Source organism: Carlito syrichta, unplaced genomic scaffold, assembly GCF_000164805.1.
Source record: "Carlito syrichta isolate Samal-C Ts95f unplaced genomic scaffold, Tarsius_syrichta-2.0.1 Scaffold315407, whole genome shotgun sequence".
NCBI classification, from domain to species: Eukaryota; Metazoa; Chordata; class Mammalia; order Primates; family Tarsiidae; genus Carlito; species Carlito syrichta.
In genome coordinates, this window is record NW_007259503.1 from 997,186 (window position 1) to 1,009,953 (window position 12,768).

At 39.1% G+C, this 12,768-nt stretch overlaps 1 protein-coding gene across 4 annotated transcripts in view; it reads left to right on the top strand.

The window, feature by feature from the left end:
* TMEM245 (transmembrane protein 245) overlaps positions 1-12,768 on the top strand; it is a 133,018-nt gene that overhangs the window by 58,710 nt on the left and 61,540 nt on the right. For all 4 annotated transcript variants that reach the window (XM_008072774.2, XM_021706310.1, XM_008072773.2 and 1 more), the window contains 2 exons: positions 6,642-6,740; positions 9,777-9,908. In XM_008072774.2, coding sequence (XP_008070965.1) covers positions 6,642-6,740; positions 9,777-9,908 — 231 coding nt within the window. The remainder of the gene's footprint in view (positions 1-6,641; positions 6,741-9,776; positions 9,909-12,768) is intronic.

Below are 12,768 nucleotides of genomic sequence, written 5' to 3' on the forward strand. Positions count from 1 at the left end.
CAAAAAAAAAAAAAAAGAAAAGAAAAGGATACCCCTTTTCCCCCTAGTATTGCATGTAGGAGTAAAGGTAATTTGTACTTTTTCTTCTTCTTTTGCTTATTTATTTATTTTTGAGTCAGAGTCTCACTCTGTCGCCCAGGCTGGAGTGCAGTGGCACACTCACAGCCAACCCAGCATCAACCTGCTGGGCTCTTGTGATCCTTCCACCTCAGCATTCCACTAAGTAGCTGGAACTACAGGCACTAGTTACCACGCCTGGCTAATTTTTTCATTTATTGTAGAGACGAGGTCTCGCCAAGTTGCTGGGGCTGGTCCCGAATCCACGGGCTCAGGAAATCCACTTGTCTCAGCCTCCCAAAGTGCTGGGATTACAGGCCGAGCCACTGAACCCAGCCAGTAATTTGTACTTTTAATAAACTAAAGTAATTAGGAATAAGTAGGGATTTGTTGCAGTGAGACTTATGCCCAGAAAAATGTATTTGTATTTGATTCCTTATTCAAAATTCAAAAACAAAATCTCAACAACAACAAAAAAGATATTATAGAAAATACACTGTACACACATACATGGTAATCTACCAGTGTAAAGATGGAATCAGTCAAATTAAAAGTTGAGAGAGACCAACCTAGACAACAAAATCAGACCTTGTCTCAAAAAAAAAGTTAAAAATTAACTGTGTGTGGTAGTGTACATCTGTAACTCCAGCTACTCAGGAGGCTGAGGCAGCAAGATTGTTTTAGCCTGGGAGGTTGAGGCTGTGGTGAGCCATGGTTGTACCAGCTTGAGTGACAAAGAGAGATCCTGCCTTAAAAAAAAAAAGAGAGAAAGAAAGAGAAGTTGAGAGAAAGCTGTGTTATTGATTTTCATAGGCCAATCCTAGATGACTTAATCAACTATTGCATGCAGGTATTTAAAAAAAATTATTGAAAAAGTGAAAGATAAGTGACTTACCTATTTGGGAGGAATTTTTATATGGGAATTCTTACCTTTGGGGGAGAGGTTAATGAAAGGGAATTTTGGTTAGTTGGAGAAATGTGCCTTAGATTTTAAAGTAGTAGATTTCAAATTACTTAGAGAAAAGATAAGCATATGAAACCTTTTGCTCAAATTGTAAAAAGAAGGCAGCTAAAGAGAGATGGACATTGATAATAAAAATTATAAATATTTGTGGTCCTGATTTAGAAGACACAACCGTTCATCAATTAATGAATGGATAAACCAAAAGGTGTATATTTATGCAGTGGAAATTATTCAGCCATTAAAATAAATGAAGTACTGATAAATGCTGCAGCATGAATGAACCTTGAAAACTATGTTAAGTAAAAGAAGCAGTTTGTATGATTCTATTTGTATGTAATGTCCGGAAGAGGGAAATCTATAAAGACAGAAAGTAGAGTATTGGTTTCCAGGAGTAAGGGGAATTGGGGAATAATAGGAAAGTGAATGCTAGTGGGCATGAGTTTTCTTTTTGGAAATGAAAATGTTTTAAAATGAATTGTGGTGATGGTTGCATAACTGTACATGTACCAAAAACCATTGAACTGTTTACTTAGGATGAGTTGTAAGGTATATGAATTATATCTCAATAAAGTTGTTGAAGACAACATTGAAAACTGCAGAGATAGCTTTCTAATGAGCCTCAGATCTTATCCAACTAAGAATCATTTAACAGTTGGATCATGAGAGCTACAGTCTTGAGAAGCCGAAGCTAGGGAAGAGTGCTATGCCCAGAAAGGGAAGAGCTTTTTAGGATGCATTCAAGTAAAAACACAGAGGATTCCTGTTTATCTGCCCCCTGCTGACTTAGCCTTGTCTCCCTTGTTTCTTACGGATTGTTTGAGTCTTACTCAGACCTCCCAGTTTGCTTTCCCTACTCAGCATTCTTGTTTGAGCTAACCTTTTTGCTTGGTGTATGCCCTTTCTAAGAGTTGTACCTGGAGATGTTGCCCTGGGACAGCACGACAATAAGTAATATGTTTCCTCTGTTCCTTGTCCCGTGACTACAATGAAGAAAATGACAGCCAGTCCATAAACATGTCAGACAGTTTTCTAAGTGTTGGGGGAAAGGCAGTGAACCAGAAAGTTACCACCCTCCCAGAGTTTAGACTGTGATGAGAGAAGACAGTCATTAAATATGTGAACAAATAAAAATGGCAGGTGCTAATAGGTGCTGTTATGAGGAATCAGAGTAATGTGGTAGAGAGTGACCTGGGTTGATGTATTAGGTAGAATGGCCAGAGAAAGTCTCTGAGAAGGTGACATTTTCACTAAAACTTGAATGATGAGAAGGTAGCAACTTGTGAATATCTGGGAAGAGAATGCTTCAAGCTGAGGGCATAGCAAATTCAGAGTCTGAGACATTAACAGGTATGGGGAAGGACAGAAAGAAGGCTGGAATAGGGAATAAGGCAATGAGACAAGCCAGTGGCCATGACAAGAAGTTGGGATTGTATTTTAGTTACAAAGGTAAACATATTGATTTTAAAAGACCTGACCTGGAATGTTGAAAGCTCATTTTGGCTGCTTTATGGAGAAGGGGGTAAGAAAGAAGGGAAGGAGGCCACATAAAAGGTTATGCTGATAGTCCGGGAGAGAGAGGTATTGATGGCTTGGATTAGGATTGTAGAAATGGACATTGTGAAAAATGGTCAGATTTGGGATATATTTTTGAGGTTATGCTGATAGAAATTACCTCAATTCCTATCAATTATGCTGATAGGATGCCCATGGATTGGACATGGAGTGTTAGGAAAGGAAGTTTTGGTTTGCCCAGCCAGAAGGATAGCTATGCCACTTGAAGAGATGGAAAAGACTTGGAGGTGGTGGTGGGTTTTAGGTGGGTAGACTGGTGATTGTGTTTGGGCATGCTAAGCTTGAGATGCCTATTAGGTATTTAAGTAGAGATGCCGAGAAGGCAATTGGACATCCATAGCTGGAGCTCGGGGGAGAAATCTGGGTGGGCTGTAGGTGACAATTTGAGAATCATTAGATGGTACCCATAGGATTGAATGAGATGGCCTCTTAGTTTGCTAGGGCTGTCATACCAAAGCACCACAGGCTGGATAGCTTAAACAACAGAAATATATTTACAGCTCTGAAGGTTAGATGTCAAAAACCAACGTACTGGCAGGGTTGATTTCTTCTGAGGCCTCTCTCCTTGGCTTACAGATGACTGCCTTCTTCCTATGTCTTAACATGATTACCCCTCTGTGTCTAATTATTTCCTAATTTCCTCCTCTCACAAGAACACCAGTCATAGTGGAAGGTCCTACCCTAATGACCTTATTTTGACTTAATTATCTCTTTAAAGACCTTATCTCTAAATACAATCACATTCTGAGATATTGGGGGTTAGGACTGTAACATATGAAATTTTAGGGGGACACAGTTTAGCCCATAATATGGTCTAAGAAGAGAGTATAAATAGAAGAGGATCAAAGATAGTTCCCTGGAGCCCTGATCTGTTGGAATTCAGTTAACTGAGCCAGCAGACTAAAGAGTAGCTGGTGAGGTAGAAGGAGAACCAGGCCTGTGTCATAGGAGGCTAGAGAAGGAACTGTTTCAAGAAAGACTTGGCCAGCTTTGGCACAGGCTGCTGAGATTTTAAGCAAGATGAGAACAGAGAATTGCCCACTGACTTTTATTTCCATTTTATGGATGAGGTTATTTGCCTTAAGTTAGATGGAAGTCAAGTGGCATTTTGACTACTCTTAATGCTTGACTGCCTTTCGTATGCAGAGGCATGTCATGTAACACCAACAGTACCTGTTGCTTTAGTGATTCTTCTTATAGCAGTAATAAGCTCCTAGACCCAGTACTTCTGGCCCATCTTCCTGAACTTGCAACATATATTGAAGTTGCAGTTGTCTAGTATTCTGGGTCTGTAACATTCTTGGTATAGTTGATAGCACCACAGTTTTGGAAAGAGTGTTTTATAACATGCAGAATTCTTTTTTATTTTAGTAGTTGTGATACTTTAGGATTGTTTACTGCTATGCTAAGAGTGAGACTGCTAAAAGAGAAGCCAGCTTGAAATAGTGCTTAACTGCAGTAAAGGCCACTGTGTGTGAACAACCTAGAGCAGAGGCTGTGACAATTTTAGGCCTTTTCTAGTTAGGGAGATCTGAGAAGCTGATAAGAGAATGATAGGGAAAATTGGCAATAGGAATTCAGTGAATGTCTAATAGTCATGGTATATAAAAGATAAATTTAAAGTAACCAAAGGAAATTAGAGTGGGTAATTATGATTTTTAACCATTTTGGGTAATTTACTCTGTTAGATGTTCTTTCTTTATTATAGGTTATAGATGCTGTATTTGAAAAAACATTAGAGGATTTTTTTTTTTTTTTTTTGAGTTGGAGTCTCACTCTGTCACCCAGACTGGAGTTTAGTGGCCGCTCCCGGCCACCGCAGCCTCCACCTGCTGGGCTCCGGTGATCCTTCCCTTCAGCCTTCCGAGTAGCCGGAATTACAGGCATGCGCTACCACGCCGGGCTGATTTTTTTGATTTATTGTAGAGATGAGGTCTCGCTGCCCAGGCGGGTCTCGAACCCGCGGGCTCAGGCAATCCACTTACCTCAGCTTCCCAAAGGCGCGGGATTACAGGCTGAGCACATTAGAGGATTTTTGATCCCAACTGCCACATAGCTCCATGACCTTGGGACTGTCATACATCCTTCCTAAATCTGTCTAAGAACAAAGGATGACAAAATCTTTTTTTCTCTAACTCTTGGGGTTGTTTTAAAGGTGACATTTTGTGGGTGAAAGGCATTTGTAAATTATAAAACACTTTACAAAAGTAGATTACCTTTTTTTGGTTTATGAGTAAATCAATTAAGTATAAAGGAAAACATTGGGCAGATGTTTTCATATCAAATATGTCAGATAACTTGTTCAAGTACTTATAAGGCCAACATCAAATGGAAATGCAATTGTAAACTAACAGGGGAAAAGAGTCACTCTTGCATTGCTAAAGAATAACAGAATAAATAATTAGCTACATTTCACACCTATTAATTTACCTAAAAAATTATCAGTCCATAAAGCTTTGAGAAAATTGGTTCAATCATATAATTATGGAAAGTACTAATTGGTATAATTCTTTTTTTTTTTTTGAGTTGGAGTCTCACTCTGTCGCCCAGGCTGGAGTGCAGTGGCCGCTCCCAGCCACCGCAGCCTCGACCTGCTGGGCTCCGGCGATCCTTCCGCCTCAGCCTTCCAAGTAGCCGGAATTATAGGCATGCACTACCACGCCCGGATGATTTTTTTGATTTATTGTAGAGATGAGGCCAAGATGAGGGCTCAGGCAATCCACTCACCTCAGCCTCCCAAAGGCGCGGAATTACAGGCTGAGCCACCGAGCCATAGAAGACAACTTAGTGCATGCAAGAGCTTATTAAAATGCTTCTTTTCAGCCAGGCTTGGTGGCTCAGCCTATAATCCCAGCGCTTTGGGAGGCTGAGGATTGCCTGAGCCTGGGCAACTTGGTAAGACCTCATCTCTATAATAAAATAAAAAATTAACGGGGTGTGGTAGCGCACACCTGTAGTTCCAGCTACTTGGAAGGCTGAGGCGGAAGGATCACCAGAGCCCATCAGGTCCAGGCTGTGGTGGCCGGGAGCATGCCACTGCACTCCAGTCTGGGTGACAGAGTGAGACTCCAACTAAAAAAAAAAGCTTCTTTTCTTTGCTTCCTGAACATTTATTTAATCTTAGTAATTAAAAAACTATGTATAATGATGGCCATTGAAATGTTACTTGTAACATTAAAAATTGGGAATCATCTATATGTGAGTAGTGATTACATAATACCAGAATTTAATGATCTAATATAAAAGCATTACAAATAAAGATGAAAGCTAGTGAGGAGGGCTAAAGTTGAAATGCTTATAATGCAGAAGAAAAATACAGAATTCTAAATTATCTCTATGTAAAGAGGCAGAAAGTTGCAGAGGAAATAGAATAAATGGAAACAGTTGTATTAATGAAGTGGGACTACAAATCAGTGTTTGCTTTCAAAAAGGTGTCTTTTATATAACAGTATGGTTTTGATACCAAGTAAGTGGGATAAGATAGCATAATGAGTTGCCTTCCTCTAAGTTATATTGTCTCAATGTACTTGATTCCCAGAAATCCAGAAGCCTGTCTGCACAGTCATAACTATCTCAAACCTGATAATTCTCAGCATGCAAACTGAGGGAAGGTCTTAGTATATAGCTAAGGTGCTAAAATTTTCCTTAAAGTTTTGTGGTAACTTTTAATAGTAAAGATAAATGTATCATACGTATGTGTAACAGAGGGCACTGTGGCCACAGGGAAAGAATTTTTCTCTGGGCAGATAAGATCAGGTAAGTCAGTAATCAAGACTTCAACTGCATTATTCTGGTAGCCTCTGGTAGTTCTCTTAGAGATCTGAGAATAGAGTATAGAAGAAAGAAGCAACAAGTTGAAAAAAGAGAGGAAATTTACTAGTAATACTGAGGAGTAGAGTTTAAAAAAATAACACAATGTGGCCAGAGATAATTAAATAGTCTGGAACATGATAGTGTGATTTGGAACAAATGTAAAGATCCAGCATGTATTAATTTTATTGGATTGTTGCCTGAAATATTAAACCAGGTCATATCTTGTTTCCTCTAGCTTCATAAAATTCTAGGCGATAAGATGAACAATACTGCTGTAATTGAAAAGCAAGTGCTGGAACTTTGGGATAGACTGTATCACTCTTGGTTTGTTAAGGTAAGTTATTTTAGCTAAGGCTTTCCATTATAAACAAATAAAGTCCTTATATTGAATCATTGCCTAGATAGGATGGAAGTCACATTGGGATATCATTGCATTTTTTTTTTTTTTTGAGTTGGAGTATCACTTTGTTGCTCACGCTGGAGTGCAGTGGCACACTCATGGCCACTGCAGCCTCGACCTGCTGGGCTCAGGTGATCCTTCCGCCTCAGCCTTCCAAGTAGCTGGAACTACAGGAATACGCCACCACGCTCTGCTAATTTTTTGATTTATGGTAGAGATGAGGTCTTGCCAAGTTGCCCAGGCTGGTCTCGATCTCATGAGCTCAGGCAATCCTCTTGCCTCAGCTTCCTAACATGCTGGGATTATAGGCATGAGCCACTGCACCTGGCCATCACTGAAATTTTTAAACAGTGTGATTTTAAGCGTCACTCACTGTAAGCCAACTTGAGTTGATGGTTAGTCTCCGTGGTAGAACCTGTCAGTCTCTCTGGTGTAGCAGTATTCCATCCATTGTTCATTATCATTGACATCTCATCCTTTAGAATAGTTCTGTGAAGGAGAAATGTAATACAAGGCACATATGTAATATTAATATTAATTTTTCTAGTAACATTAAAATTAATTTTACCTATTTTAACTCTTTAATAATTTCTTAACCCAGTGTACCAAAAATACTATTATTATATAATCAATAGAAAAAATAATGAGATGGTTTATATTCTTTGCTTTTTCCCCACACTAAGTCTTTGAAATCTAGTATGCATTTTATACCAACAGTACATCTCAGTTTTTTTTTTTTAATTTTTATTTTTTTTGAGTTGGAGTCTCATTCTGTGGCTCAGACTGGAGTGCAGTGGCTGCTCCCGGCCACCGCAACCTCGACCTGCTGGGCTCCAGCAATCCTTCCGCCTCAGCCTTCCAAGTAGCTGGAACTACAGGTGCGCTACCATGCCTGGCTAATTTTTTGATTTATTGTAGAGATGAGGTCTTGCTAAGTTGCCCAGGCGAGTCTCGAACCTGTGGGCTCAGGCAATCCACTCACCTCGGCCTCCCAAAGTGCGGGATTACAGGGTGAGCCACCGAGCCCGGCTCATCTCAGTTTTTGAACTGGTCACATTTCAATGCACAGTAGCCATATGTTTTTATTTTAGAGAAAGGGTCTCACTCTGTCGCCCAGGCAGGAGTACAGTGGTGTGATTATAGCCTACTGCAACCTTGAACTCCTGGGTTCAAGTAGTCCTCCAGCCTCAGCCTCCCAAGTAGCTGGGAGTTCAGGTGAAAGCCACTACTCCCAATTAATTTTTTTTTTATTTTAACTTTTTGAGAGATGAAGTCTTACTACGTTGCACAGGCTGTTCTTGGACTCCTGGCCTCAAGTGATCTCGCCTCAACCTCCCAAAGTGCTGGGCTTATAGGCATGAGCTATTGTAACTGGCTGAGATCTTTATTTTAAATGAAACTTGTATGCTGCTTGTGTTTATGTTACTTCAGAATTTTTGATGGAAAATAATATCATTTTTTACTAAGTTTATAAATGATGGTTTAAAAACAACTGGTTATGCCAAGCTATCCTGTACACTAGATCTGACAGGGCAGGAGCTGTGCTGTGTATCCAGTGGGCAGAGTTGGTGGTGATTTTTCCTAGAGTTGATGAAAGGAGAACAGGAATACATACATAAATCTCTCAATGTGGGCTGGAGGGGGAGAAGAGCTGATTTTAAATTTGACTTTGTTGCTTAATGACCTGTTTGGGACTGTGCACTCTTCCTGGGGATGAGTCGAGGGAACATTGTTGGTTTTTGTATGTTTCTAAGACTGGTAAATAATACCTAGGGAATATCTAGGTGAGTATTGTAGATTTGATCCCATCTGCTGAAGAAACAGATAATTAGAAAGGTTGTATCTACTTCCACTGCTAACTCTTGGGCTTCTGCTCACAGACAAATAGCTTTTACCATTCCCTCACCCCTTGAGCTTCATTTTATGGTAGAGGAAGGTCAGTCTCATAAAAACATAGGCTTATAAGTGGTGAAGTGCAGTCGTCCCTCAGTATCTGTGGGGGATTGGTTGAAGGACATCCAGGGGTGCTCAAGTCCTTTATACAAAATGACATGTTTGCATATAAGGTGCATCTTCCCACGCAATTTATATTATCTCTAGATTACTTACAATATCTAACACAATGCTTGTACATCACCATATACAGTATTTTCAACATAGTACTCAGCATATGGCAAACTCAAGTTTTATGCTTTGGTACTTTGTGGAATTTTTTTTTTCTCCCAGGTGTTTTTGGTCCAGAGTTGGTTGAATTTATCGATGCAGAACTTATGGCTATGGAGCTACAACTATGTTGCTGTCTTTACCTCTTTGACTAGGGCCTAATGTCTTTCTGTACTGCATAATGGAGATTAATATCACTATTCCATTAACGAAAGTGGGAGATTAGAAACACATGGAAAATATTAAGAACTTACCTCTTAATTTTAGCCTTGCCTGTCACTTTGTTTATTCATGTCTGTTTCAAATTTAGTTATTCCTGCATCTCTGCCAATCCTTCCAGATACACTAATTCAGTTTCCCTTCCTACTCTTGTTAATTTGTCATTTTCTTCTCTCCCTTGCTATCTTGGTCTTATATGGAAAATTAATATGAGATATGAAGAAAGGAGGAAAAAAACAAAGATGGAAGACCAAGAGGAAGATGGAGGGGCCAAAAGTTAAAAAAAATGAAAGTGTATGCTGTGTTTAGTGTACTGTAGCAGATATTGAGGAATAAGGTGTGTTCACAAATGTATTTCGGAGGGAAACACTGGAACAAGGCTCATACAGGTGATTAGAATGTAAGCAGAAGAATATTATATTTTAGGTCTTTAGATGGAGTTCTTAGCTTATTTCTTAAATAATGCAGTGTTTCACTTTTGACTACCTTCTGAAGTGCTTAAGTAGATCTGAAGCACAATGGGACTTTTATACTTATGTTCTTTAAGTTAAAATGGAAATTTCACATCTGAACTGTTTTATTCCATAGAATGTAACACATTCTGGAAGGCACAAAGGACACAAGTTGCATGTCAATCGTCAGAATAGCTGGCTGGGAGACATTCTGGACTGGCAGGACATTGCTTCCTTTGTTCATGAGAACATTGAAACATTTCTTTCGGTAAGAGTTAGTATACTTATAGTTAAATTGGACTAAGTTTTCTTTACACATGTTGAGACCTTCAGCTACCCTGTTTTTAATGTCATGGCGTTTACAGGTTTGAGAACTTAAAGTACTAGAAGGATGTACAAAAGTACAGGCCTCAGCTGTTACTCCCCTGGTACTTCCTCTGTGATTGAAGAGTAGCTAAGCATGTGAAGGATGCTGTGGGCGCTCTGATTCTTAGACAGGGTTCCTTGGGCTGACCAGCATGTTCCTAGCTGGGCTACTAGAGATAGACTTGCCTTTGTGATGCACAAAGCCCCTTGACAGATGGAAATATGGTTTCAGTTACACTGGAGAGATGGCATGTGTAAATGCTTAGCTTATTACCTTCCCTCTTGTCCTCCCACCATGCACCATTACCTCTGTAGTCTTGGAGCATTCCTAAGTGTTAATGTCAGCTCTTCATTGTTCTGTTGCATGCTTTGTGAGATGTCTTGACTTGCAGCTTTTCAGAGATGAGGTCATTTTTCTTGTGTATAGATTTGTGACTTTCATCAAAGTAACAAAAGTTGAGGTTTGCATTGCTAGATTTGTTAAAGTTTAATTTCTATTAAAGTAGTACATGACCATAACTAAAAAGTAAACAATAGTTTAAGATTTTTGTCCAAAAAAATAGCAGTGCCTCTGTGCCTCCCAACTTCAGACTCATTCTCCAAAAACAGCTGTCAGTTCTTGTAGCTTTCCCTAGGTATTTACCTCTGAATTTCTGAAATAATGTTTATGCTGCTCTTTCTCGGTTTTGCAGTTTTAGATATTGTCTTTTGGCTTCTGAATGTGGAAGATGGAGCGAGATGTGACTTTTTTTCGAGTCTTTCAAGTGCTTGCTTATACCTACCTCTCTTGAGATTGTCTTACTACTCCTTTGGCCCTGTCTGTCTTTTTTTTTTTTTTTTTTTTGAGTTGTAGTCTCACTCTGTCACCCAGACTGGAGTGCAGTGGCCTCTCCGACCACCGCAGCCTTGACCTGCTGGGCTCTGGCGATCCTTCCGCTTCAGCCTTCCAAGTAGCTGGAACTACAAGCGCATGCTACCACACCCGGCTAATTTTTGATTTATTGTAGAAATGAGGTCTCGCCAAGTTGTCCAGGCGGGTCTCGAACCTGCGGCTCAGGCAGTCCACTCATCTCAGCCTCCCAAAGGTGCAGGATTACAGTCTGAGCCACCGAGCCCTGCTCTGTCTGTTTTTGTAGTCACACTCTTTCCTTCCTCCTCTGTACCTGATACAGCTATAGCAGTTTGCAATTAAATCTAGAAATTCATGTCCTCTTGTTTTTATGTTTTTGATCATCCTTTTCTCTGTTTTCTCTAGTCCAGTGATTCTCATACTGTTTGGTCTGAGGACTCCAAAGTTTGCATGTTTATTTGTTCATCAAAAATACTTACTTAAACCTCAGACTTTTTCGCCACTAAATAATGCAGCCATGTGACCAAAAACTATTTGTACCCCCTAAAGCTATTGAAATAAAGGAAAAAAAACTTAAAAAAAAATAACATTGCATGTTAACATAATGAACTTTCTTTTTGTTTGTGAAAAATACTGTTTTCTAAGACCAAAAAGATTTAGTGAGAAGAGTGACTTTCTTTTACATTTTTGCAATTCTACTTAATATCTGGATACTCATACCTGTTTTGTTGCAGTGTTTGTTTTGGTTGAGTTTATTAAGAAAATCCAGCCTCACACAGATTTGTAGTTGGAAAAGAGATGAGTCTTTTTAATAACCTTCTTAGATAATTGTGGCTATTCTTTGATATACCAAAACTCAGCAAGTAGTATTTTTTTAAAGATTAGTTGCAGTGTGGATTTGGAAACCATATCAATGATCTTTTTGCACTCTGGTTTACTAAAGTCCAGTGGTCTGTCTTGGCTAGGAGTATTTTATTAACCCTTGCCTGCTTTTGTAACATGCATTGGTCATTTGGAGTATTGGTTCACTGATTTCTGTACATCTTCTAAATACTGACATGTTTTGTTATACAGTATTTAAAAAATCACATTCTTTACTATCACTACCTATCTTATAAAAAAAAAGTAAGAGGTTATCAAGGTAACAGTGACCTACATAAAATTTATAAGATTCTAATTTTTGTATTGAAAGCTCACATTTTATTGCTAAAAAATACTGTCAGTTCTCCTTGAGTGACAGGCTCACCTTATTCATTTTTCAGAAAATTTTTGCCAGATACCAAATCTGTCAGTTGTTTTTTTACATAGAAATGGTGTTTTATGAAAAGATTGACTAGTCCAGCTCCTAACTTAATAATACAAATGCTTTTCCTCCAGTAACTGTCATACTTTTCATACTTTTAAAGCAACAGAAAGTGTTTTATCACAAAGAATGTTAAAAAAGGTGCTCAAGGGTGGATTTTTTTTTGAGTTGGAGTCTCTGTTGCCCTGTCTGGAGTGCAGTAGCATGATCAGGGCTCATCGTGGCCTTGACCTCCTAGTCTTAGGCGATACTTCTGCCTCAGCCTCCCAAAAGTAGCTGGAACTACAGACACATGCTGCCACACTTGGCTAATTTTTTTTTTGTAGATACGGTTTCACTATGTTGCCCAGGCTGGTCTTGACTCCTGGCCTCAAGCAGTCTTCCTGCTTCATCCTCCCCAAAGTGCTAGGATTACAGGTATGAGCTACTGCACCCATTCCTTTTATGTTTTTATTTACTTTGTTTTGTTTGTTTTCTTTTCTGATGTTGTTAATAGGCAGGTGAGGGCCAATCTTGATGAAATCTTTTCAGTATATTTCAGAACACATTGAAGTTCCCCTACTCTTACATTCCTTTTGCATTTATTGTTTTCTTTTCTTTTTTTTTTTT